Below are 27,210 nucleotides of genomic sequence, written 5' to 3' on the forward strand. Positions count from 1 at the left end.
CTAAAATCTCAGGGCTCGGTCAAATGGAGACGTTACTGGCACCCACTCGAGTAAATGGAAGAAAAACGGGATGACAGTGATACAGTGATTATTTGTACGTAATAATGATTACTATATAGGAGCCATAGTGCCCTTCACTGATATTTTCTCATTTAAACTGCCCTAATATTCTTCATAGGCACAAATTAAGAAATATTTCACCTGGAGTCTTACTCACCCATCCATGCTCCCAAGTCAAGTGGACAACAGCAGGAAAAACTACCCTTTTTAGAACAGCAAAACGGGCTTTCCAAAGTGCTGACACTGGAGATGGGGGGGGGGGGGAGATGGAGAGGGGAGGGAAGGAGGCGGGCAACTCAGCGAATGGATTAATTCGGTGGGGGTAGGGTGTGTGTGTGAAAATTAATCTACTGGTTTGTAAATTCATCTAGTTAAACTAAAAAGATGAGTAGACCAGGCTCCTGCTCAGAGGCTGGAAAGTTTGAGTCCTGATGGACACAAGTAGAACTTGTAGGATCTTTTGCCCTCAAAGCAACACTTAACAGAATCGCCGTCACAGATCCTGTGACCACTGGACGGATAGGGGCATCACTAAGCAACGAGGGCATCCACGTCTGTCGGCGGCCTTTCATCAGGCTCTCACGCAGCGTGAGCAAAGGGGAGCAGCAATTGCAGCCCTGGGCCGCGTCCAGAGAGGCTCGCTACTCCCAGGAGCCGCGCAGGCAGCCGGGTGATGCGGTGGGCGTGTCCTGATTGCTCCTCCCCCTGGGCGGAGCCTGGAGGCGACGGGGGGGCCCGGCGGTACCGGGAGGCGGCGGCGGTGGCGGCGGCGGCGGCGGCTGCGGTTCTCTGCTGGTGTGAGACTCGCGGCCGCGATGACCTGGGACCTGCTCTTCACGCTGCTGGCGCTGGGCGCGCTGCTCGCGTTCGCGGTGCTGCTGCTGCGCTTCGTGCGCGCCGACGGCGACCTGACCCTGATGTGGGCCGAGTGGCAGGGGCGACGCCCAGGTGAGGAGCCGCCGCCGCAGCCGCCGCCTGGCTTCCTCCGGGGCGCCGGGCTCCCGGCGGCGTCCCTCCCCGGGGTGTGCGGCTTCCGGCAGGCGGGACACTGCGGGTGCTGGGAGGAAGAGGCCCCGGGCACCCGGAGGCGATTCTGGCTCTTTTGTCTTCTCTCGGGGTGGCTACGGGCTTGCCCGATTGTCCGCGGAGGGGTCGCGCTGTGCATCTAGAGGGCTCCCCCCACCCCGGGGATTCTGCTGTCGCGTCCGACGACAGGACTTTGAGAAACTCAAGAGTGGGCGTCCCCGCTGGCTGGGTTTTGCTTGAGATTTTTCCGGTTCCTGAAGTTGTCCTCCACTTGTCACTTCGGTGGGATTTTGCAATCAAGTTGGAGGTTAAAGGCACTATTAATCGTTGACATAACATGTAACACCAGGAAGAGCGGGGTTGACATTTTGTCTGGAGCATTGACATCCTAAGGGACCAGTGACGACTTTTTTTTTTTTTTAAAGTCGGTATCCTGCTTAATAATAATTGTTGCGCCGTTGGTGAACACTTGTGTGCTGCGCAGAGCACTGGGTCCTTTACTCACATGACCAGCACTTTTACGGCGACTCCTAAGTGGTAGGCATTCTTAGTCACTTTTTCCGAAGAGGGAAGCTAATGTTCAGAGACATTGTATATATGACCCGCTGGGAGATGTGCACATCAATAACCGTAAGGGCTGGGGGAGATGGAGTTTTCCTAGACCGCTTTTCCGATATGGAAAATGGCTCAAAGTATATGAAATTTTCTTGAAAGGACAGCCAGTGCTCAAAAGATAGACTGTGCTTTCAAAGCAGGGCCAAGAAAGGGATAGGAGCAATATTGATTTCAAAGGAGTGACAATTCCTTGGGAAAAGAAGAAATCTTGGACTAAAGAATTCTTAGCTGGTACTGTGCTTTTGTTCTTCCAAAGCTCAACTGGGCAGTACAGAATCTTACAACTTACAATTATTTCATTTCTCCGGATGGCTTTGCTTAGGTACCCTGTGTGTACATTGACACTTGTGGGTTCACTGAAAATCTCCTGTATCTACACAAGGTCAATGAACTTTCTCTTGATCAGTTGCTGCATCTCAGTCACTAACTGTGAGTGCCTTAGCACTGCTTTGTGTGTATTTGTACTGGCTCCTCAGCACTTTTATATTAGCTTGGGCAGAGGAATTCAGAGAAATTGTTAATACATGCAGACAAGTACTTAATACATACTAATAGTTAATGTTTTTAAACTTAATTATGGAAAAGCTATTCAACTCATTATGATGAAAAGGAAAAGTGTTCACAATCTGAATGATGTCTGTAGTTTGTAAGTGCTATTTTCATATCAAACAAGTTCGAAGTTAAGGTGACTAAAATCATTATTAATTGATTTTTGTTTTTTGGGGGGCCATACCCAGCAGTGCTCAGGGCTTACTCCTGACTCTGCACACAGGGATCACTCCTGGCAGACTTGTGGGACTGTATGGGGTTCCTGGGATTGAACCCAGTTGATGTCATGCAAGGCAAAGCCCTACCCACTGTGTATGTTAGCCTCTAAAATATATAATTTTAATAAATATTTTATGTTCTACTTTTGCTGTCATATATTGCTATTTTTTATGTAATTTGTTTACGATATGTAAATATGTAATCTGACACATTGTCATTTGTGAAAAGTTCTTCATCAAATGGAATGATAAAGAGTTAAAATATTATGACTTTTATATTTTAGTTTAACTTCATATTATTGTTTTGGGCGACATTGTGGCACTCAGGGCTTACTCTTGGCTCTGCATTCAGGGATTACTCGCAGTGGGGCTCACAGGGCCATATGTGGTGCTGGGGATAGAATTTTGGGATGGCTGCATGCAAGGCAAGCACCTTACTTACTGTACTGTACTATCACTCAAGCTCCAATTTTGTTTGTTTGGGACTATCCCTGGTGGTACTGAGCGGTTACTCCTTGTTCTGCACTCAGGAATCACTCCTGGTAGGATCAGGGAACGTATGAGATGTCAGGGACTGGACCCGGGTCAGTCATGTTCAGTGCCAGTGTCCTACCGATGTACTATCACTTCAGTCCTTCAGGTTTCAATTTAACTTAATTTTTTTTGTTTGTTTGTTTTTGGCTCACACCTGGTGCTGCTCAGGGCTGACTCCTGGCTCTGCGTTCAAGGATCACTCCTGGCGGGCTTGAGGCCAGGGATTAAACCTGGGTTAATGTATACAAGGCAAATGCCCTACCCTCTGTACTGTCACTCCAACCCTAACTGAATTTTTAAGTTTAGCTGCTTTTAAAACTGCCCTGACTGAAGAGTAAACTTTCCAGAATTACTTTTATATGTAAAGCACAATATATACAGTACCTAAATAGAGAGAACTGATATGAGTGAACTGCTAATTTCACTTTATTGAAAATTTTAGGTTTCAGTATTAGGAAAACCAATGACTGAAAAGATACCTCTGGGCTGACTTTGTGAGGTGAGGTGATAATGAAAAAAATATTAAGGGAATATAGATTCAGGTTTCAAAATGGCTTGAACTGCAAAGACAGGCAGACTGATTTAAGGAGAAAAAAGTTGCCTTTTTTCTTCTCTGTTGGCTTATTGGGTTTTCTGGCTCCTTAAATTAGACAGTAGACTCCTAGAATACAAAATATAGGGGACAGAGTACATAGTACAGTAGGATACTTGCCTTGCATATGGCCAACCTGGGTTCTATCCTTAGCTCCTGTGTGGTCCCAAGTGATCCCTGAAAGTAGAGTCAGGAGTTAGCCCTGAGTCCCGTTGGGTATGGACGCAAAACAAAACAACTCTCCTCTCTCTCTCTCTCTCTCTCTCTCTATATATATATATATATATATATATACTCTTTATATATATATATATATATACATATATATGTACGTGTGTGTGTATAAAGGATATATGCTGAGAAATAAAGCTCCCCAATCTCACTTAATAGGAATACCTCCTTGGAGATAGCCACCCTTTTCATCTTATATGTCTTTCTGGAGAAACTCTGTGCTCCCAGGAATACAGCTCATATGAAATTGAAGGTTGTTTAATTTTAGGTGTTGCACTTGGGGTTTAGAAAAATCCATGGCACAAAGCAGAAATAAAGAAGCAAGAGTTGCAATGTAGCACTTGTGAAGAAAACTCAGGGATTTTGGTGACATTTGGCTTCAATATGGGTCAACTGTAAAGTGATGCCAGAGATTAGGCAAGCTTCGGACACATGTAGGATATGAAGCAATAAACCACAAGCAACAACAGGAGGCCTTCTGAATACCTGCTTGTATGTGTTGGCTCTAGGGACTATATAGCAGTCACCCAGCAGCCACTACCTGGGCCCTCTCAGACCCTGGCAGGACACATGATTTAGTCATCTCACCTGACTCTGAAGTGACCAGTCCCCCATGTCTCCCCTTCACCCCCCCACCCCAGGGAATCCTGTGTCCTGCTCTGCCAGCTGTTTTTGGTACGAACTTTGACCAGAGACTGTGTCAAGGAGTGTGAACAGAAGAGCTAGGAAACTTGATGCCATGTCATATGAGGGAAGGCAGCAGAATTTGGAGGTGTTTATTTAGCCGTAGAGAAGCAAGAGATGAGAGGACTTAAGACATAACAGCTGTCTGCAAATACATGAAAGCTTGTCATGTGCATGGAAGGCTTGATTTATTCTTTCCGATACAACAGATGAACTGCTTTTGATTGCTGCTGGTACTAGTTGGAAGCATTTTACATCCGTGGGGGAAAAGAATCCCGGAACTGTTGAATGGCTGGACTTGGTGAAAAAAAAAAAAAGGGAGCAGGAGCTTTGGGATCACTAACTTGCTCACATCTTGTAAGGGTGTTGGATGAAGACTAGTCATTAGCTTCGCAGTAGGTGGGTGGGTGATAAGTTTCCTTTCAGTTCTGAGAAACTACTTTCAGAGATTCTTCTCTTCAGGGGAGGCCATTATGTATGCCAGATTCTATATGAAGTGGTCAACGAAAGTTGGTGGTACGTTAAAATGTTCAAGAATTTGGGAGTTTCATCCTTGACTTTAAATAATATTTGCAAAATAAATAAATAAATAAATATTTGCATAAAATTAAGAAATCTGGAACTGGAGCAACAGCTCAAAGGGTTGGAAGGCATGCTTTGCAGGCTGGAGGGCCCAGGTTTGATCCTTGGTATTGCAGGGTACCCCTTTTATAATTTACTCACTGTGAAATTACAAGGTTACTCATGGTTGGGTTTCAGGCACACAATGTTTCAACATGATCCCTTCACCAGTGTCCACTTCCCTCCACTATGAAAGGTGCTTCATTTACCCCGGTATGCTTTTGCACTGTGGTTTGCAGTGCTCTTGCTGACAGGATTCATACATAACATGTTACCACCTTATAGCACAACCTCCTCCTCCCCGTTGAATACTTCCCTTCACCATAGACATTGCCCCTCCCTGTCCTGTCCCCCAATCCTCTTCAGTGGCATGTTTCCTACTGAGGACCAGTTCTCATGTTCTTTGTTTTCACTGTCTTTGGGTATTCATTATTCCGCCATTATGTTTATGTCCTATACATGAGGACAACATCATTCTGTGTTGGCCTCTCTCCCTCAGACTAACTTCACTCAGCATGATACTCTCCAGATTCCTCCATGTAGCAGCAAATTTCATGACTTCATCATTTTTATCTTTTCTTATGGTCAAGTAATATGCTTGGATGATCCCCTGAGCACTGCTGGGAACATGGTCCTCCCAATCCTTTAGCCAGGAGTATTCCTGAAACATTGCTGGTGTGACCCCAAAACAAAGCAACCCCCCAATCTTTGTTCTGTGCTCATTAATAAATAGTTCTGGGTGAGCTCTCTCCATCTTTTAATCTGAGAATTGCAGAACATTCTATGGTGAGTGGTCTGTGATCACTTGTATATTTTTCCTTCATGTCTGACTAAACTCCTCCAGATAGTCTCAATCATTCCTTCTGTAAAAGTACATCATATCCAGTATTGTTGCCCAAATGTAGCTAGTATTAGGAATGCTTTTTGTCCTTAATGCGGATGCTTGCAGGGAACCTTTTTCTTGAGGGCATGCTTCCTTTTCTTGAATTGCTGAGGAGCAGTTGGTATTTAGAATAATTATAATATTAAATATTATTTAAGGCATCATAAGCCAGTGGTCAGAGTTTGGCCCTGGAGCTGTTTACCCCTGGACTCATAGCTCAACTTGCTCCAGGCTCCTGAGTGTTTATTTAACTAAGGAATCCTTTCTTTATTCCCATATGTGCTGGCCTCTGAAGACACCACAGGGTACAGTGAGACAGCTTGTGGGGCAAATTACACTCTGTAAATCCATATCCATTTCCCACCCTTTTTGTTTTCCTTGGAGAGAGATTGAGAGAGAGAGTGAGCACATTGCAAGTTGTCATATGGGCAGCAAAGAATGTGCCAGCATTTTTGTTTGCTTTTTGGGCTATGTCCAGCAGTACCCAGGTCTAGTCCTGGTTCTGTGCTGAGGGGTCATTTCTGGTGATGTTTGGGGGACTCTTAAACAGTGGTTGTCCATATGCAAGGCAAGTGCCCTACCAAGAGTACTGTGTCTTTTTTTTAAAATTTTTTTTTGGAGATAACTCCTACTTTATAAGGTTCTTTTTGTGAAGGCATTAGTAAGGTTATGTATTTGAACATACCGGAAATAATGAAAAAATGTTTAGCTACTACAGTTAGCAGTCCCCTTGCTCCTAGGTAGAGCAATTAGAACACACAAGTTATTGAGTGAATATTCTGTTTTGCTGCCATAAGGTCCCTTGTCAAACAGTTTTTAATAATGATTTTAGTTGACATTTTATTAAGTGCTAAGTAGAAGCTCTGAGTCCTTCACATATTTTAACTAATTTCTTGTAACCATTGTGTGATGGGCATTTTATTACAGACCTTATTTTCAGTTTTAAAAAATTGAGACATGCACATGAAAAAATGCTCCTCATCACTAAGATGCAGATCAAAACAACAATGAGATACCATCTCACACCACAGAGACTGGCCCACATCCAAAAGAACAGAAGCAACCGGTATTGATGAGGATGTGGGGAGAAAGGGAAATGCTCTACTGCTGGTGGGAATGCCAACTGGTTCAGCCCTTTTGGAAAACAGTATGGATGCTTCTCAAAAAATTAGAAATTGAGCTCCCATTTGACCCAGCAATACCACTTCTGGGAATATATCCCGGAGATGCAAAAAAGTATAGTAAAAGTGACATCTGCACCTATATGTTACTGCATCACAGTAGTTTACAATAGCCAGAATCTGGAAAAACCCAGAGTGCCTGAGAACAGATGACTGGTTAAAGAAACTTTGGTACATCTACACAATGGAGTACTCTGCAGCTGTTAGAAAAGATGAAGTCATGAAATTTGCATATAGGTGGATCAACATGGGAAGTATCATGTTAAGTGAAATGAGTCAGAAAGAGAGGAACAGACATGGAAAGATTGCACTCAATTGTGTAACATAAAGTAACAGAATGGGAGATGAACAGCCAAGAACAGTAGAGATAAGTACCAGGAGGAGTACTCCACAGCTTGGAAGCTGGCCTCACATGCTAGTGAAGAAGCAGCTCTGATAGAGAAGGGATCACCAAGCAAAGGGTGCTAGGTGGGCCCACTAGGGATGGGAGATATGGGCTGAAAATAGACTATAAACTGAACACGATGCCTACTTAATACCTCTATAGCAAACCACAACACCTAAAGAGAGAGAGAGAGAGAGAGAGAGAGAGAGAGAGAGAGAGAGAGAGAGAGAGAGAGAGAGAGAGAGAGAGAGAGAGCAAAAGGGAATGCCCTGCCACAGAGGCGGGGTGGGGTGAAGGAGACAGGGTGGAGATGGTGGGAGGGATGCTGGGACCATTGGTGGTGGAAAATGGGCACTGATGGAAGCGATGGGTACTCAATCATTGTATGATTGAAACGCAAGCATGAAAATTTGTAAGTTTGTAACTTTATCTCATGGTGATTCACTACTACTACTACCAAAACAAATATATATATATATATATATATATATATATATATATATATATAACTCACAACAGTGCTTCTAGTACCTAAAGTATGTTTTTTGCTTTTGGACAGCTATGTATTTGAATTTTCAAAAATTTAGGTACTTTATGTAGTATCTCTATGGGTTGGAGGTGGTGGGGGCAGGATGGGGGCTTTCCTACATGAGAACTGGATGCCATCTTGACCCAAATCTTGTCTAGTTCTTTATTCACTGTTCCAAGTGGATTTGCTTCAATGACACATTTGTAAGTTGGAAATGAAATGTTAGGAATTTAAAAAATCAATAGGGGCCGGAGTGATAGCACAGCGGGTAGGGCATTTGCCTTGCACTCGGCCGACCCGGGTTTGATCCCCGGCATCCCATATGGTCCCCCATGCACTGCCAGGAGCAATTCCTGAGTGCAGAGCCAGGAGTCAGCCCTGAGCATCGCTGGATGTGACCCAAAAAGCAAAAAAAAAATATCAATAAATAAAAAATTGAGGCATGGATTCCCACTCAGGAGTGTGTGCACTGGGAGTAGGATTTGGGTCCTGGAGGTCTCTAGTCTCCAGAGTTCACCCTCTTAAACCAAAAGGATATATTTATATATTTATTTATTTTTGCTTTTGGGGTCACACCTGGAGATACTCAGGGGTGTGCACTCCAGGCTCTGCACTCGGGAATTACTCTTGGTAATTGGTGCTTGGTGCTCGGGGGATCATAGGGAATGCCAGGGATCAGGTTGGCTGCATTAAAGGCAAACGCCCCACTGCTCTGGTCCTTAGGATTTATTTTTTGACTTAAACAGTAAGCTGGTTTCCTGGCTATAACTTTATGATGTAAATTCAGAAAAGTGTATATGAAGGGATACTTTGATTGCTATTTTTGATAAATAACAATTACTTTAGAAAATAAGACACAGGAATGTTGTACCAGTGACTGTACAAATTCAGATAGTTTCTTTTCAGACAAAAGGAGAATAAATGATCTGTTGTTGCTTTAGCAAAGTGATATCTTTACAGTCTTTAGTAAGGACATAACTGGACAATCAGTACACTATGCCATTTCTCTGTCACATGCACTTTATCTTGTGTGAATTGCGGAACCTCTTTAGAGGACAGCCCATGCAATGGGGGAACACTTTCACACAACAGCCTCTCGCTGAAAGACATTAGATGTGATTAACAAATGGGAAAAATGTGACTTTAAAGTAGGAGAATCCCATCATGCCATAGAGTAGAATTTGGTATATTCAAATTCATCATCAATATGACGATGATGGTATATTCCATCATCGTCAATCACCTTGCAAGGGATACTTACAAGAAATTAAAAAGAAAGCATGGAAACTGACTGAGATTTTTATTGATGTTCTTAACTGAATCCCTAATTTTATGGATCCGGAAGGTGAGAAAAAGTGTGAATCCAGATTCTGTTGACTTAGCCTTTCTTCTTCAGATACAAACAAAAACAGCCCATGGGAGAAAGGAGCATAGAGAGATAGTACACAGGCTAAGGCACTTGCTTTGCATGTGGCTGACCCTGATGGACACCGCTGGGAATGGCCCTTGAGCACTGCTGAGTGCAGCCCAAACTGCCTCTCCAATATAGATCCATGGGATCAGATCAGTGAGTTCTGAGGCTTACCTGGAAGTAAAGTATGGAAAAGTCATGTGGGAACTGGAATATAAAATATAGGGATTTTCTTTTTATCTAAAAAGAGGCTTTAAATTTTCTTATTGAGGTTTGTTCTATAAAAAATACATATTTAATGTATACAACTCAATGAGTGTGGAGATCAAAGCATTCATCTCTGAGACTGTCAACATGATCGAGCTGTTAAGCCAGATATTTAATATTTTTAAGCTCTTCACACTATCTTTCTACTTAGTGATATTGCTTAAAATTATTTTCCCTCTAATCTTTGACTGAGGGGTCTAATTCATGGCTTATTTTCTCCCCATTCCTTCTCAACAGAATGGGAGCTGACTGATATGGTGGTGTGGGTGACTGGAGCATCCAGTGGGATTGGTGAGGAGCTGGCGTATCAGCTGTCTAAGCTAAGCGTTTCCCTGGTGCTGTCAGCCAGAAGAGCTGATGAGCTAGAAAGGGTGAAAAGTAAATGCCTTGGTAAGTACATCAGAAATGTTGAGCAACACTTCCTAGAAATAAATCAGAATCCAAACTCAGTTTTGGGAATTTTCAGGGTAAGGGGATTTTCCTTAGCAGCACTTTTCTGGTTCCAAATGCTGCAGTACTTGGATCCAAAATTCTTTGTTTTGTCATTTCAAAATTAGCTGCCGTGGTATTTTTCTGCCACCTTTTTACTTTATTCTTATTTCCAGCCTCCCTTTCTTTCCCTTTGTTGTGATGGTTGCTGCAGTGCAAAGGACACATTTGACTGCACTTCTGCCCCTCTAGGGATTACCCCAGTAGAGCCAGGTGGGGATTATACTGAGAGGGGGGTGATGCCAATGCTGATGTCAAACTCATAGCCTCAGCCACACAAGGCAGGCACGTAAGGCACTGAGCCACATCCTTGGGCCCTTCTGCTTTATTTTTTGTTCTGATATGATTCTTGGCTTAAGGGAGTGGTCACCAATGCTTGCAGATTTTGTGACTAGATTTTTATATATATATATAAACATTTAGTTTTATATATGTAGCTGTCACAGTGGTGCTTGGAGGAACATGTAGTGCTGGACATTGATCTCAGGGCAAATCTCTTGGGCCTAAGAATTTTATATATATACATACAAACATATACATTTATAAAGAGAGAGATAAATATACATATCCATGTGTATATGTATATGATCGGAGGTATTGGGCTACACCCATTATACCTGATGGTACTCAGACGCTGTGCTTGATTCTGTGCTCAGGAGTCACTCCTGATGATTGTTGGGGAACTATACGTGGTACCAAAGATCTTACTGGGGTTGCCTGCCTGCAAGGCAAACACATTACCCATTGTACTGTTTCTCCGGCCTAAATATAACAGTTTTGCTGCTTGATGCGATGTAAATGAGTTAGCCTTAGTTAAAATGTTGGATATTAATGTCATATGGGATGGTGTAAGATTTTTTTCATAAAAACCGAGAGCATAGGGAATGGACTTAGGTTTAAAAACTACAATTTGAGGGGCTGGTGAGATCCCCGGCACCACAAGGACCCTTAATTATTGCTAGGTACAGTCTTGGAGGTCCTCCGCTTTACATGGTTGCCCAGGTAAAGGCACCACAAGAGTGAGCAGCTCCTCGTCCTCAGATTGACTGAGATTCCCTGGGAGGGTCCTAGGTCTCCTGAGCACTGCTTGGGAGCCCCCTAAAAAACTGCAAGCCGAGTTAACATCTTTCACTTTTATCATAGGGCAACACTTTTTATTTCTGTAGTCATGCTTACATTGAAAGTAACCTCAAATCATAACATTGATTTTTTTTTTTTATAACACATTTAGTACCTAAACTGAGATACTTTAAATTTCTAAATAGGTTTTTTTGGAGGTCATTTTGTGATCATTCTTTAAAAATCTATCTTTCACTTTACTCAGGGAAGTCTCCACCCAGAAATGACAGTTGCCAGCACCACAAGGCCTCTTTTAGGGAACTGCTTTGAAAGGCCTTTTGTATTTTTGCACTGGGTTACGTCTCACGCCAGTTACTTCTCCACTGTTGAGACTTAGAAGTCCTGTTCTGTCAGATATAAACCATGTAAACATTTCTAAATTAGAATGGGGTTGATTTTTACTTTATTTTTTATAAGCAGTAAAATTTTTTTTTTAAGGCTTAAATATATTTCAGTGTTTTTTCTTTTTTCTGATAAGCAGAGGTAGTAAGGGCTGTGATGGCCCAACATGTTCATTGGCTGGGAATTTCCACATTGTGTCATTTTTCTTATTTGCCCTCCTGAAATCCTGAGCGTCTGCTGGAAGGAAGCATCTATGTGACAGGTGACTTGATGGCTTTAAGCTTCTTACTGATTTAAAAAAAAAATTTGAATTTTGGAGGAGTGCTGAAAGGAGGTATAGTGCCAACTATATAGGCAGGCTTCGGGGTGGGAGGGAAACTCATTGGTGACATTGAGGACATTGGTGGAGGGAAGTGGGTGTTGGTGAAGGGGACAGGTGTTGAACACTGTCCACCTGAAACTCTATCATGAATAACATGGTAGCACTATAACTCGCAGTGATTCAATAAAAATATATATTTTTTTCAGTGCTAAGGGATTGAACCTAGGATTTCTTATATGCTGGGCATGTCTCTACAAAGAGCCATATTATTTATTTATTGCCCCTGATCTCTTTTTCTTTGTGTGTGGTGCATGTGTGTGTGTGTGTGTGTGTGTGTGTGTGTGTGTGTGTGTGTGTGTGTGTGTATGGCAGAGGTGGCAAACAGACCTCAGGCAGCCTGGGGTTCCCACCTAGCAATACTTGGTCCCGCTGTGGTGACCTAAAGCTTGAGCCACATAGCATTGGGGTTCACAAGAGCTATACTTAGCAGTGCTCAGGGGGGCACTAGGCCTAGGAATCAAACTCTGGGGTATGCAAGGCATGCCCAGCACTTTCAGCCATCTTCCTGCCCCTTTTGTTTTAAACATACTAAAGGAGCAACTAAACTTTGTGAGCTTACCATAAGACAAATTTATGTTCCTCTATACTAAACAGAGGACTATATATTTGTGCACTAAATAAATAGTGCTCTATATATTTGCTTTTAAAAATGTACTACAGGGGCTGGAACAATAGCACAGCGGGTAGGGTGTTTGCCTTGCATGCGGCCAACCCGGGTTCGATTCTCAGCATCCCATATGGTCCCCTGAGTACCGCCAGGAGTGATTCCTGAGTGTAGAGCCAGGAGTAACCCCTGTGCATCGCCAGGTGTGACCCAAAAAGCAAAAAAACAAAAAAACAAAAAACCAAAAAAACTTGTACTACAATCTCGATTTCTCTTAGTTTATTCCAAGAGTAGACTGTTTTCAGGTTGAAGAGAGCCATTCGGATTTGGTGTACATCACTGTCACTGTCACTGTCATCTCATTGCTCATTGATTTGTTTGAGCGGGCACCAGTAATGTCTCTCATTGAGAGACTTACTGTTACTATTTTTGGCATATCCAGTATGCACGGGTAGCTTGCCAGGCTCTGCCGCGCAGGCTTGATAATCTTGGTAGCTTGCCAGGCTCTCTGAGAGGGGCAGAGGAATTGAACTCGGGTCGGCCGCGTGAAAGGCGAACGCCCAACCGCTGTGCTATCGCTCCAGCCCTTGGTGTACATACCTGCCAGCAATTTGTTTCATAATATGTGTCACCTGTCCTCTGGTTCCCTCTGGGGAAAATATTCTCTTCTCCAAGGCCAACCAGAAATGAGTTTGCTGCCGAGTCTGGCTGTGTTGTTTTTTTCTGGGGGGTGGGTGGGTATTGAGGGTGTTATTGGGGAGGGAGAGCTGTTCACCTTAAGTAGCATGGAACTTGATTGTATGATTGTATGACTTCCACACTAATGTTTAAATGTCTCTGTTTAGAAAATGGCAATTTAAAAGCAAAAGATATACTTGTTCTGCCTCTTGACCTGACTGATAGAAGTTCCCATGCAGCGGCTACCAAAGCAGTTCTTGAGGAGTTTGGTAAAGTAAGTAGCACTTTGAATAACTAAGGCTTGCTTTAAGGTAGCTGCAGAAGCGGCTCTGCTCTGTGGGGCTGTCATTCTAGGCAAAGGGGTCCATGCAGTGAGCTCCAGGCCCACTAGTTGGCTCTCTTAATCTCTCTGGTTTCATGCAATCAGGACTTTCAGATCTTAATAAATTCCTCCAGGTGGAACAAAAGAAACTAAAAATAACTTCCCCTTTTGGTTTGGGTATTTTTCATAAAGAACACACTTGGTGCTTTCCATAAAACATCACTTACACTGTCACTGTCATCCCGTTGCTCATCGATTTGTTCGAGCAGGCACCAGTAATGTCTCTCATTGAGACTTATTGTTACTGTTTTTGGCATATCCAGTACGCATGGGTAGCTTGCCAGGCTCTGCCGTGCGGGCTCCATACTCTTGGTAGCTTGCCGGGCTCTCCAAGAGGGGCGGAGGAATCGAACATGGGTTGGCCGCGTGAAAGGCAAACGCCCTACTGCTGTGCTATCGCTCCAGCCCCATGACTTACAATCAGATTCAAATTCCATAGGTGAATTCTGGTTTTTATTTGATGATTTTATTACTGACTTCTGGAAATACCCGTCTCATTGATGCTTCATGTTAGCAACATAACCACACATTACCTAGGAGTTCCATCAGTACATCGACTAGTCAGTCCTCAAATGCTGCTTTTCTGATTTATTTAATTAGATCGACATTCTGGTCAACAACGGTGGAAGATCTCAGCGTTCTTTGGTTATGGATACCAGCCTGGATGTCTACAAGGAGCTCATAGAGATCAACTACTTGGGGACAGTGTCCTTGACAAAGTGTGTTCTGCCTCACATGACTGAGAGGAAGCAAGGCAAGATTGTTACTGTGAACAGCCTCCTGGGGTTCATAGCTGCACCCCTCTCCAGTGGGTACTGTGGCAGCAAACACGCGCTTCAGGTAAGGCTGTTCTCACCCAGCTCTAATACAACTGACCCAGACATGTATGTGGGTCAGTTGCAAGAAGTCACTGGAACTGAGCAGAGATAGGAACAGAGACCCCAGGAGACCTTGAGTATCACAAGTCTTTCCTAATGTAATGCATATTGAGCACCTACACTGCTGCACGCTACAACAGGTCCTGAGGCTTAAAATATTACTGGGGTCTGGTCCCAGGTGAACAGGTCTGAAGCAGGGGTGCTGTGAGGATTCAGAAAAGACAGGGGCTGGAACGATAGCACAGCAGGTAAGGCATTTGCCTTGCACGCGACCAACCCAGGTTCGATTCCCAGCATCCCATATGGTCCCCTGAGCACCGCCAGGGGTAATTCCTGAGTGCATGAGCCAGAAAGTAACCCCTGTGCATTTCTGGGTGTGACCCAAAAAGCAAAAATAAAAAAAGAAAAAAAGAAAAAAATAGAAAACAAGACAGACATAAGAGAAAAGCTTGCCGTCAGGGTCAGAAGGCTCACAGCTTAGGGACTGAGATTCTTCACCACATACCATATTTATTGTCTTAAACCAACAATCATAGAAATAGCAAGGACAAATGATTACAGATATTTGCTTATCTGTGCCAATCTAACCAGGTTAAGACCTCATATATCAAAGGGGACTTGTCACTGATTGGGCAGAAGTCTCTCAAGGAATTTATCTTAAAGGAGTCTTTGAGATATTTCTCTGAGAGAGGAAGCAGAGACAAAAGCAGTTACAGGATCCCATCAAGGGAGCTTTCCCCACAAACCACTTATCCAGCCCTTCTTCTATAATCTTTTTTTAACTAAGTGCAATCATATCTATTCCCATAATTTTATCTATTTCTGACAAGATGTGATCCTTTTCCTCTTATAAGGTAAGGATTATAAGATAATCAGCTTATAAAATAATCAGCATGTCATCCTTTGTATTTTCCTCATTTCTAGTCTATCTTGATGGCAAATGCATCTCCTATCATTTTTTCTACACACTGGAATGAACTCTCCCCATTCCCTGACTTCTCTTTCCTTAGGCATTGTGGCCGTGTTTATTTAACCTGAACTGAATGTGTTTGTGTTAGAAACTTCCCATAGGATGATTAGCTCTGGACTTCATCTGGACTACCTTTGATTCCATTTACCCTGTTTTCACGAGGGAAAAATTCTAGGACAGTGACTAAGTGAAGACAGATGTTCTGAGTTGCATAATTTATGAGAATAAATATTAGGGAAAATGAATTTGGCTGGTGGGGCGAGGGGGAGGGGAACAACCTCCAAGCAGTGCTCAGGGCACCTAAAGGTTACTTTTGGCAATACTTGGCCTGGCTCTGCAAGACTGAAGATTTGGTGCTTGGGTCTGATTATCTGTACTGCTTGGCTTGGTAGTGGGGGGAGGGTGGGCATCAGGGATGCCCTATAGGTGCCTAGGGAACCATGCAGTGCTAGGGATTGAACGAAGGACTTTGTATGCAAAGTATGCACTATACCCCTCAGAGCAGTCTTTCTGGTCCTCCAAAGAAGAATTTTTCATTTGGGCCACACCCAACAGTGTTTGGGGTCTATATCCAGCTCAGTGTTTGGGGATTGCCTCCAGTGTGCTAAGTGTGGGATGCAGGGCATGTGATTCTGGGTATCAAGCCCTGGCTTTTGCATGCAAAGCATGCACTCCAGCCCTTTGAGTTATTTCCTTGACCCCAATGTTGCGTGAACGTTCATGCGGTCGGAGGCGCTGAGATAAGGAACGCAGAAGAAATGTCTTGATTGGAGGACTAAGGCTCTCTCTGGCTCTTAGCAAAGGCAGAGGCCTCGTGGACCTCCTTTTATTGATCATGGTAGCTCTAAAGGGCGCAATATAGTGACGTCACCAAAGGCATCAAAAGATGTTACAGGAAGAACATTGAAGCAACATTATTTCCTTGTATCTGCAGGCCAGTAATCTAGGCCTCAGGAAAGAAGATGCAAAACCAAAACCGAAACCCTCCTTGGGCTAAAAGCACTTGGATTTACATCCCAAAGACCAGGCTGGGCTGCCACAGGAAATATACATGTCAATTACAAACTAGGCAGTACCTGAAATCTACATCCCAAAGACTAGGCTGGGCCAGAGCCTGGAATCTACCAAGTCAAAAGTCAGGCCTGGCTAGCACTTAAGATCTGCATGTCAAAGACCAGCCAGGCTTCTGTGAGAAAAGGAAAACTGCCTCTGAAATTATTTTCTGAAGGCAGCTGAAAAGGGGAAAATATTCCTGTCTGCAGTACAGTGTCCCTAACACCCCAAGATGTGAATTTTTAATATTTGCTTAAAGAGTTAATAAATGTTACAGTATGAAACAAATTAAATCAGGTTAGTGTGAGGAGAATGATCGACAGACACATAATTTATAACTAATGCTATTGAAGGTTAAAGTGTAATGTCTTGCTTTTGGGATAAAGAGGTCCAACAACTGAATGGTCATCACAGCGGTGAAGATAGGACATATTTGCTCTTTAGACCATCTTTCTGCTGGGAAGAGCAGTCAGTTGCAGAGAGTGATGAAACAGTGCCACTCCGATATTTGGTAATGGGGCACCAGTCATTTCCTGCAGTTGGGAGAATCAAATGAGCAGGTGCAAGATAGGAGTCACCCCATCTGTTTGGCACCAACTGTCTCACAGGATACAAAGGACCTTCAAAAAAACACACCTTCAAAAAAATAATGGCCCTCCAAGTATTCCTTTTCTTAGTGGACTTTGTCTTTTGAAATATTGCAGCAAGTTGGGATTCTGTTTATTCCAGTAGCTAGAATTTTGGCGGGGCGGAATGGGGGGAGTCTGGGCCCTTGAAAGCAGAGCTTAGTCTTGGCTCTGCCTGGTGATTCTTTTGTTTTTTTTTAAGATTTTTTACAATTTTATTGACTTTAAAATTTTTATTAAGACAGTGATTTACAAGGTTGTTTATAATAGAGTTGCTTCAGGCATTCAGTGTTCCAATACCAATCCCACCACTAGTATCCCTTTTCCTCACCAGTGTCCCCAAGTTCCCTGTCACCTCCCAGCTGCCCTGTTGGCAGGCATATAACAAATTTATTTCACATAGCCTGCTCCAACAAAACTTAAAGAAATGGCAAATCAAATTAAAAGAAAATAAATCAATAAAAGTCCCTTTGTAGTGATATATTGCTATATGATTTAACCTATGTAAATAAATTCAAAGAATTTAATAGAATATAATATACTGCCTACTATCATTTACATAATTAAGTTTTCAAGTATGACATCTTAAATATATTGCATGAAATTTTTCATACTTGGATCTTATTGAGGTAATTATCATCTTTCCTGTCATAATAAAGGATTTCCCCCCATGCATATAACAAATTTGTTTTATATTATTTAGTCTAAAACAATAAAGAATTGCAAATAGAATTAAGAAACAAATCCAAAACAGTAATTTTTTAATGATTAATTGCTGTTTTTTACTTTTCTTAATCTAGTAGAGAACAACCACATAAAACATTAGCACTGTAGCATTGTTGTCCTGTTGTTCATCGACTTGCTCGAGCAGGCATGCCTGGTGATTCTTACCCCACAAGGTCAGTGGTACAGTGCCACTCGGGTCTTACGGTGCTGGGAATTGCTCAGGCCACTCCAGTGCTAGGGAGGACTCCAGGGCTGCCCTTGATGCCTGGATGACCATATGGTGCTGGGGATCAAACCAGGATCTGCTACCTGCAAGGCAGGTGCTATCTCTCTGACCCCCACAAGCCCTCTTTGAAGTTTTATTCCTTCCTTCCTAATTGCCAGCCAGCTAGAGGGAACTGGTTTATCACTAAAAAAGGTCACATACAAGATGTGATTCAAAACGGGGAGCTAATGTGCCTGATGTATTCTCTTTTGCTGTAGAGTGGCAGAGGGGATGGTGCTGGGAGAGTTTCCCTTCATTCACAACACCCTTCTTCTGTCCCTTTGAGGCACGTGCACTCGTCTCTGAAAGCAAGAACCCTCACAGGCAAACAAGCTGTGTTGGTTAGGGCTTGCATGAAGGCTGCTAATTGTTCCGTGGTACTGGAGCATGAATGGATAGCAAACGCTGCATTAGCTGTTTAGGTGTCCGGTAGTTCACTCAGCTGCTAATAATGCTGTCCAAGGACATTTCCTAATTTAGGAAAAGTGTGCAAAGTGGATGTTTACTCTCGATTAGGGCCAGTGTCTTTAAGTCTAGAGGGTCTTTTTTCTTTTTCTACAGCCATAGCCCAAGCAATCATTATGTCTGTTTATATATATATATTTTTAACTACCAATTTATTCATTCACTACCCCAACAAAGAAATACTTGTTGAAATTAGATTTGTCAGAATAATAGTTAAAAAGGGGGGTGCATGCCTAGCATATGTCCAACCTGGGATAGATCCCTGGCATCACATGGGCCTGAGCACTGCTGGGTACAGCCCTGGAGGCCCCTGGCACCATGTTCAGCAGTTATCTTCAAGTCCTGGCATTAAACCATGCTCCTTTGGGAGAGGGAGACTGGAAGTAGGGTATGGGGCTGTACTACTCTCCAGGAATGCGTGTTCACCTGTGAACCATTTCTATGGAATCGCTGAATGTGCCTGTTCCAGACCACCTCCAATAAATACGTTGCCTATTTTTGAATGAGACATTTTAGAATATATTATGATAACATCCTATTATTCATAAAATGTAGAAGAAAAGTAATTTTATATGAAGAGTAAACATGAGCTGATGTGTATTTGCCTTTCTTCTTTTTGCCTGTTAGGGATTTTGTAATGGCCTCCGAAGTGAACTTGCTGCATACCCAGGCATAACAGTTTCAAACATTTGCCCTGGGCCTGTACAATCAAATATTGTGAAGAATTCGTTAACTGAGGAAGTTACAAAGGTAAACATTTCTAGTTGTGGAACAACTTGAATGCTTTAGTTATAGAATGCAGTAGTTATCTGTTAGTGTTGTATCATTAATGGTGATAATGGTTTTTGTGTTAGAACTGCTTAGGTATAATTTGTAAAACTTAACTCTTGACATCAGGAAAATTGTTAAGAGTAGCTGATATTGCTTTGGCATCACTTTAATCAAGTCTAAAGAAATTGCTAAGATACTGTTTATAAGTAATCCGCTATATAATTCATCAATATTTAAAAAATCTTTTCCATTCACAAATGAAACCGACAGTGGCAGATTCTGGGTGGCTGTGTTTTAGTAAAGAGTGATTATGCTGAAGGAGTTTCAAAGAAAAAAACTTCGTTGAATTAAGATAACTTTAGCATAGCCTCACCTCAGCCTGTGCTTTCTTTAGCAGTTCATCATACAGTCATCTACGAAATGACTGTAAAAGTCTCACAAAGAATCCTTTATTGCTTATTATACAGAATCCCTATAATGATCATGGCATTTTCCTTCTCCATTAAGATATTTCTACTGATAAATCTGTATATGTGTCCATGTAAATGTTCATAGGTATAATTATACTTCTTATGGACACTCCATCTAGAATAAGCAGCCTATTTTATGAAACAGATGACTTAGAATCTACACTTGGTTACCTTTAATGATCTATGTGAGACCTGTCTGGTCCTCAAAAAAAAAGTTTCCTGGAGGCTGGAGCGATAGCACAGCAGGTAGGGCGTTTGCCTTGCACACGGCCAACCCGGGTTCAAATCCCAGCATCCCATATGGTCCCCTGAGCACTGCCAACAGTAATTCCTGAGTGCAGAGCCAGGAGTAACCCCTGTGCATTGCCGGGTGTGACCCAAAAAGAAAAAAAAAAGTTTTATTTCTAGAATGTAGTGAGTTAAGCAGATTAGTTGCTGATATTTTTTTATGACCAAGAAACTGCTTTCATCTTCCTCTATTTCTTAATCATGGACTTCGCTATTGATAAAGATTTTATTGTTAAATTTTATGATGATACATAATTATTATTTAGATGATACAATTCTAATTAAAAGCAAATAACCATCGTTTCCTTAGCCTGCATAATATAACCCTTATGTTGTGAGTGTATGATTTCTGTTTTGTGAGGCTTTGTGAAATATTACAAATAGCTCAGGTACCTTTTAGTACCCATAAAGTCTGAGGGACATAAAAAGCAGTCACTCAGCTAGACACCTGGGTCTTTAAAGCTTAAAAGTTGTGAATTATCTCAGAGAAGTACTCAACATTCATATAACTTTTTTGATTTCTTAGATTGTAGGCAATCCTGGAGATCAGTCCTATAAGATGGCAACCAGTCGCTGTGCAAGGTTGATGTTAGTCAGCATGGCTAATGATTTGCAAGAAGTGTGGATCTCGGATCATCCTTATTTGTTGATCGCATATTTGTGGCAATATATGCCCATGTGGGCCAGGTGGATCACTGGGAAACTCGGGAAAAAAAGGATTCAGAACTTTAAAAGTGGTGTGGTAAGACCAATTTATATTTTTGTTTTATTTTATTGTTTGGGTGTTCATGGATGATTCCTGTCTTTATGCTCAGGGATCACTCCTGGCAGTGCTCAGGGGACCACATAGAGTTCAGGAGATCAAACGTGGGTTGGTCGTGTGCAGAGCAAGTGCTCAACCTGCTGTCCTATCACTCTGGCTCTGATTTATACATTTTTGACATACGAATCACCATTGAAGTGAATGCTCAAAATTTCCAGAACTTAAAAGCTTTCATGCACAGCTCCACTCTAAGCTTATGATATAGATACAACAAATATAAAAAGGATTCTATCAACCATGCATGTCTCTTATTTCACTAAAAATTATTACTGATTATTTCTTGGAGGGAAAAAGATTATTACAAGGTAAAATCGAATCACCATTTTTCCCCTCTGCTGTTCTTAGTGGTTCATTTTTTTTTTTTTCTAAAATGCTCTTTCTGGCCACTAAATTCCAATGCATCCTTCAAGTGAACTGGTGTGAACCTCCTCAGGTTAATACCTGGACTCCCTGTTTCTTCCCAGTCTAGAGCTTCTCAGCCCCATGCTTACCTCTGTCAGCACACATTGTGCTGGTGAAGCACACATGCACCTCTGACATCATTCTTGATGTGCCCAGCACATAGGATACACGTCTGTGCCCCTTCTACAAAACCAGGCTGTCATCCTTTTGGTAATTATGAGGGCTGTAATGAGCTATAGCTGAGAAAAACTGTCCCTACTGAAAGAGTTTAGTGTATAAATAGCACAGGAAATATGAGTTTAGCCAAAAAACTATAGATATGATTACTGTCACTGTCAATGTCATTGTTATCCCGTTGCTCATCGATTTGCTCGAGTGGGCACCAGTAACATCTCCATTTTGAGACTTGTTACTGTTTTTGGCATATTGAATACGGAAAGAAAATTTTCAGTGTTTTTTAAAACATGTCTTTCAGTGTTATAGCCTTTTAGAAATAAATAGAGATTGATAATGCTTTTAAAAGCTGATACTGGGGTCAGAGAGACAGGATAGCACTTTGAGCTCTGCAAGAGTGATGCCTGAGCACAGAGCACTGAGCCAAGAGTAAGCTCCAAGCACCCTGGATGTGGCCCAAACCTCAACCCTTCTAAAAAAAGAAAAAAAAATCATACAAATATGATTATATTATATCATTACGTAAGCACTTCACAAAATGTTCGATATTTGATTTGTTCTAAGATTTTGAAAACAGTAAACATAAATTAGCAGGAAAAAACTAAAAAAGCCAAACAAAATGCTGAGACTTAAAGGTTATAAAAATTCCATCCTGCACTAATATGTCCAGAGTTAAAAAATATATGAAGGACTATTCATTTCCCACCGAGTTGTAATGGAGAGCAGGTTGCTTTGAACCAATTATTTTATAAAAAGAGTCTGGATAATGCTTGGACTTGACAGTGTGGTTTGGTTCTAAAGGTCCCATCCGGCACTGTACAGTCCCTTGGTCCCTCAAGCATGCCTGGAGTCCAAAACCAAAACTAAAACCCATAGCTTGGAGGGTGGGTTATGCAGATAGCAGCCAATGCTTTTGTTTTGGTGACTGCAGGATATTTAGCTGATAGCAAAGATCAGAGTTAATTGGACAGAGAAAGACAACATTATAGAAATAATTGTTTCAGAGGGTAAGACGGATCAGGAGCTCTACTTTCAGTCCCATTGTCATACTTTTTATTCAGGGATATCCATAAAAAGGCTGTTTTGTTTGTGGAATGTCTGCCTGTAAAGTATAAACATTGTTCAGGATATTATCATTTACTTATACCTGACTTTTACTAAAAATGATGGCCTTTCTCTTCCTACTATCATGTTTACAATACTGCTTATTTTGTAATCTTACTGCTTTTTCATTTTTAAATGATAAACCGAGCTGCTTTTCATTTTTCAGTATCATATCTGAGCTATATTAATTAGCGAGCAAAGGGGTTTATAATATAATACAATATAATATTATTTACATAAAACCATAGGTAACTAAAACAAAAACTCCTAATTTTACTCAGTCCTCATCCTTTTTTTTTGCTTTTTGCGTCACACCCGGCAATGCTCAGGGGTTACTCCTGGCTCTACACTCAGGAATTACCCCTGGCCATGCTCAGGGGACCATATGGGATGCTGGGAATCGAACTCGGGTCAGCCGCGTGCAAGGCAAACGCCCTACCCGCTGTGCTATTGCTCCAGCCTCAGTCCTCATCCTTTTTCTTCAAGACTTTTATGTTTGGGGACCACATCTGGCAGTGCTTAGGGACTACTCCTCAATGCTCAAGAGTGATAGTGCTCAGGAAATGATATATGTTGCCAGGGATTTGAAACCAGGTCCGTGGGATGGAAGGCAAGTGCCTTACCTCCTATATTGTATCTGTACCCCAGTTATTTATTGAGGCAAGCACATGAGCACAATATGCTGATCCAGAGTTAAGAAATGGCATGAGCAGAGGCTAGCCAGTGAGATGCATACTAGGTAGAAGAGGAAATGATGTTTAACCCCTTAAACAAATGTTTTTCTGTAGATATAGAATTTGGTTTATAATTTATTTGCCCAGGTTTTATAGGAATTCTTAACAGTGAATCACAATAATTTATTTTTCTTAGAAGAAACTGTCAAAAAACTGAGGTAAATACAAGGGGAGACTAATTCATGTTACTGTCACTTTATTATAGGATGCCGATTCCTCTTACTTTAAAATCTGGAAGACAAAACGTGAGTGAAGGAGTACTTGCATTTTTGAAGCCCCTGGAGACAAAAATGGAAACCATGAAAACAGCAATCCTCTTTTCTTATATACTGTAGACTAATTTGTAATTTGACTTTTTAAGGGAACCGTCTTTTCAACATAAATGATTTCAAATAAATGATTGTTGGGCATCTGCCACAAGGTGTGTTCTGAGTCCTGCCAGGCCCACCCTCATCACTGGCAGCTAGGCACCATAATCGCTAGCTTCTCCAAGTCCTGTGTTACCACACCAAGAGCTGAGGCAGCCAAGGAGGAGACCTGCCATGGGAGAGGGTCCACCATTTTTCATTGGATCCTTGCACAGTCCAGGAGCCTCAGACAGTTATCCCTTTGCTCACTAAATTTAGTCTCAGGGCTCTCCCTGCACTCTCAGGGGTCTGAGCAGCCAGTGGCTCTGAAGGCTTCCCTCAGGCTGTCAGGGGTCCAGGTAGCCACAGCTGAAGGTAATGCTGGCCATTCAGTCCTCTCAGCTCTCTGAACCTGTCTCAGTGGGAAGCTGCTCCTAGTAGCTTCTCCCTGTAGTGTTCTAGCCCACTCAACTTCTTGGCAGTCAAGACTGAAAGCAGAAGACTGGAGACTAGATGATTTGTTTCTATAGAAAGTATTTGAGGAAAGAAAGGGCAGGGCAGGGAAGCTGGGATATGGGGTATTCTTAAGATGTCTGTTTAAAGATAAAACCTTTTTGGTTTTGTTTTGGGGCCACTCCTGGCCATATGCTCAGGGCTTATTCCTGGCTCTGCACTCAGGGATCACTCTTGGTGGGCTCAGGGATGATATGCGATGCTGGGGATTAAACCAGGGTTGGCCATGTGAGAGGCAAATGCTCTACCCACTGTACTATCTCTTTGGCTCCCCCAAGATTTTTAAATATCTTTAAAAGTTGCCAGAAACCTCAGAAAACAATTATTCTATATATCTTTAACATTTTGCTTTAATTGTTTACCTCAATCTGATTTGAAAATATTGCAGACAACTTTATTTCATCTTTATTCTAGTCAAAAACTTGCAAGATCAAATTATCCTAGTCAAAAACTTGCAAGATCAAATAATTGCTTTTTTGTTTAGAAACAGTATTGACTCTAGAGACCTGTATGTTTTTAAACCAAACCATTCTTTCTTAACCAGTTTTTATTTACCAGTTATTTTAAGTCAAATATTTTAATAATTTTAATCAAAAGCAAAATAAACATACATTTAGAAGTGTCTTTATTTTCACTAAAATTTTAGACATAAGGGTATATTCCAACTGTTTATGAAAAACCAAAAAATAAAACACTTTCTTGGATATAATTTTGATAGTTTTGTCTTTCTGCTTAATGCTGCTGAAATTCTATCTCAGCTCATAAAACAGTCTCATATTTAATTAAAATTAGTTAAGGCCTATACTCATTCCATTATCTCATTCCATTTAACATTTGAAAAAAGATTTATAATAAAAACTTTTTTCCATAGAATAACTAGTTTTTAAGTCTTCCAATTTAATAGTATCCAACAAACCATTAAACATTTTTTTTCTATTCAAAAGATGCAAAGTTGGGGCTGGAGCGATAGTACAGTGGGTAGGGCATTTGCCTTACACGTGGCCAACCCGGGTTCGATTCCCAGCAAGTTTTTATTATAAATCTTTTTTGGTATGGGGATTCTGGGCCCTCCCCATGGGCTGGTTGGATTTAAGAGCTGTGATGAGCTGGTGGTGCTTTTTCTTCTTTTCTCCTTTGCCTTTTGCTTCTTTTTTAGATAGTTGGCAAAAGAAAAAGAGCTGTCTGGATGGTATTATAATAAAAATTAATAATCATTATTATAAATAGTTTCAGTCAAACCTATTATTCATTTTTTGCATTTAAATTTTAACCAAACCTTAGCACACAAGATCGTGGCTTCTTGGGGAAGAATTTCGTATCTAGGAAAAGAGGGGAACAAAGGCAACCGGGTTAGTCACAGGCAGGCTTCCTGGCCTCATCTTCAGATGTTTCTCAGTGACGGTCTCCTTATCCCTCTGGCCCTTGGGTGTCAGCTTAGAGCACTTTCCTCACCCGCTGTATGTGGTCTTTTTCCCCTTGGGTTACGTTTCCTCCCTAAGGGGACCAAAGTGACAATCCCAGAGGTGCTGGAAGTTGGAGACCCACCCTACTGGGGAGTTTCATGGAGGTCTGTTCCAGACAGCTCATCCCCACCCAGGGAGGATTCCAGGGGATGCCTGTCCCCATGCAGAGGGGTGTTACTCTAGATGACAAGCAAACCATTCAATTAAGGTATTCCAGTTAGAAAATGGATATTCTCTCGCTTGAGGATTGACTTAAGGGGGAATTCTAGCCAGATTCTGGGAGGAGGGCCCGTATGAAGATCACACAACACATTGTATAACATTTAGATGCGGCAAACAGATGAGACAATTCCTGACCCAGTACAGGAACAGTGTAAGAAGTAAGGCAGCCCAAACTGGGCCAATTTCACTGGGGCACCCCAGATGGAGAAGGTGCAGTCTCCCCACCTACTCCTGATGGAATCCCAGTTACCAAAGCTTCCACATATAAGGCCCAGGCATGCAAGTTCCAGGACTGAATTTCCAGGCCTCATGGTGGCAGAGGACCAGAGCTGTCCCCCCCTCGGTCCCCACCGGCCCAGCAGACTGGCTGCCATGCCCACAATTTGCCTCTGGGTGCCATCTTAGTGCATCAACAGCCCTAGTCCAGAGACACAGCAGCAAGCCCTGGAAGACACCACAGCGCCAGAGATCTCTCCGGGCCCCATACTGGGCCAATTTCACTGGGGCACCCCAGATGGAGCAGGTGCACTCTCTCAGCCTACTCCAGATGGAATTCCGGCGATCAAGAGCTTCCACAAGCAAGACCCATCCATCCCTGGTATGTGGGTTCCAAGACTGAATCTCCAGGCCACATGGTGGCAGAGGACCCAGGCTGCCCCTCCCAGGGTCCCTGCCCAGTAGACTGGCTGTCACACCCACAATTTGCCTCTGGATGCCATCTTAGTGCACCAACAGCCCTGGCCCAGAGACTCCCAATTGAATCCCAAAATGGATTAGTGCCATAGAGAGATGTCTCTGGAACCATTTACAATCTGGAAATGTACATTTATAATCACGGCCATGTGAGCTCTCACTGATATTCAAAATGAGCAATGGAAAACAAATTATCTAGTGTCTGCCTCTGACAGGTAGGCTTGAATGGTGGTGGGAAATTCTGAGCAAAACATAATGTCCAAAATTAGAGAGAGTATCGGAGAAATTGTCTGCCATCGAGGCAGGGTATGGACTGGAATGTGGGTAGTGGAAAGTACAGTGCACTGGTGGAGGGATGGGTGTTTCATCATTGTATGGCTGAATCTAAAACACGAAAGGTCTGTAGCTCTATCTCATGGTGATACAATTAAAAAAAAAGTA

The 27,210-nt window shown here is 42.3% G+C and overlaps 1 protein-coding gene across 1 annotated transcript; it reads left to right on the top strand.

The window, feature by feature from the left end:
* Window positions 1–794: 794 nt before the first annotated feature.
* Window positions 795–25,897, top strand: DHRS7 (dehydrogenase/reductase 7). The gene is made up of 7 exons (XM_004612428.2): window positions 795–1,008; window positions 10,024–10,176; window positions 13,568–13,674; window positions 14,383–14,622; window positions 19,393–19,515; window positions 20,821–21,036; window positions 23,737–25,897. The coding sequence occupies exons 1-7, from the start codon at window positions 876–878 to the stop codon at window positions 23,782–23,784; spliced, it is 1,020 nt and encodes a 339-aa protein (XP_004612485.1). The 5' UTR covers window positions 795–875; the 3' UTR covers window positions 23,785–25,897.
* The last annotated feature ends 1,313 nt before the right edge of the window (window positions 25,898–27,210 follow it).

Source organism: Sorex araneus, chromosome 3 (genome assembly GCF_027595985.1).
Source record: "Sorex araneus isolate mSorAra2 chromosome 3, mSorAra2.pri, whole genome shotgun sequence".
Lineage (NCBI taxonomy): Eukaryota > Metazoa > Chordata > Mammalia > Eulipotyphla > Soricidae > Sorex > Sorex araneus.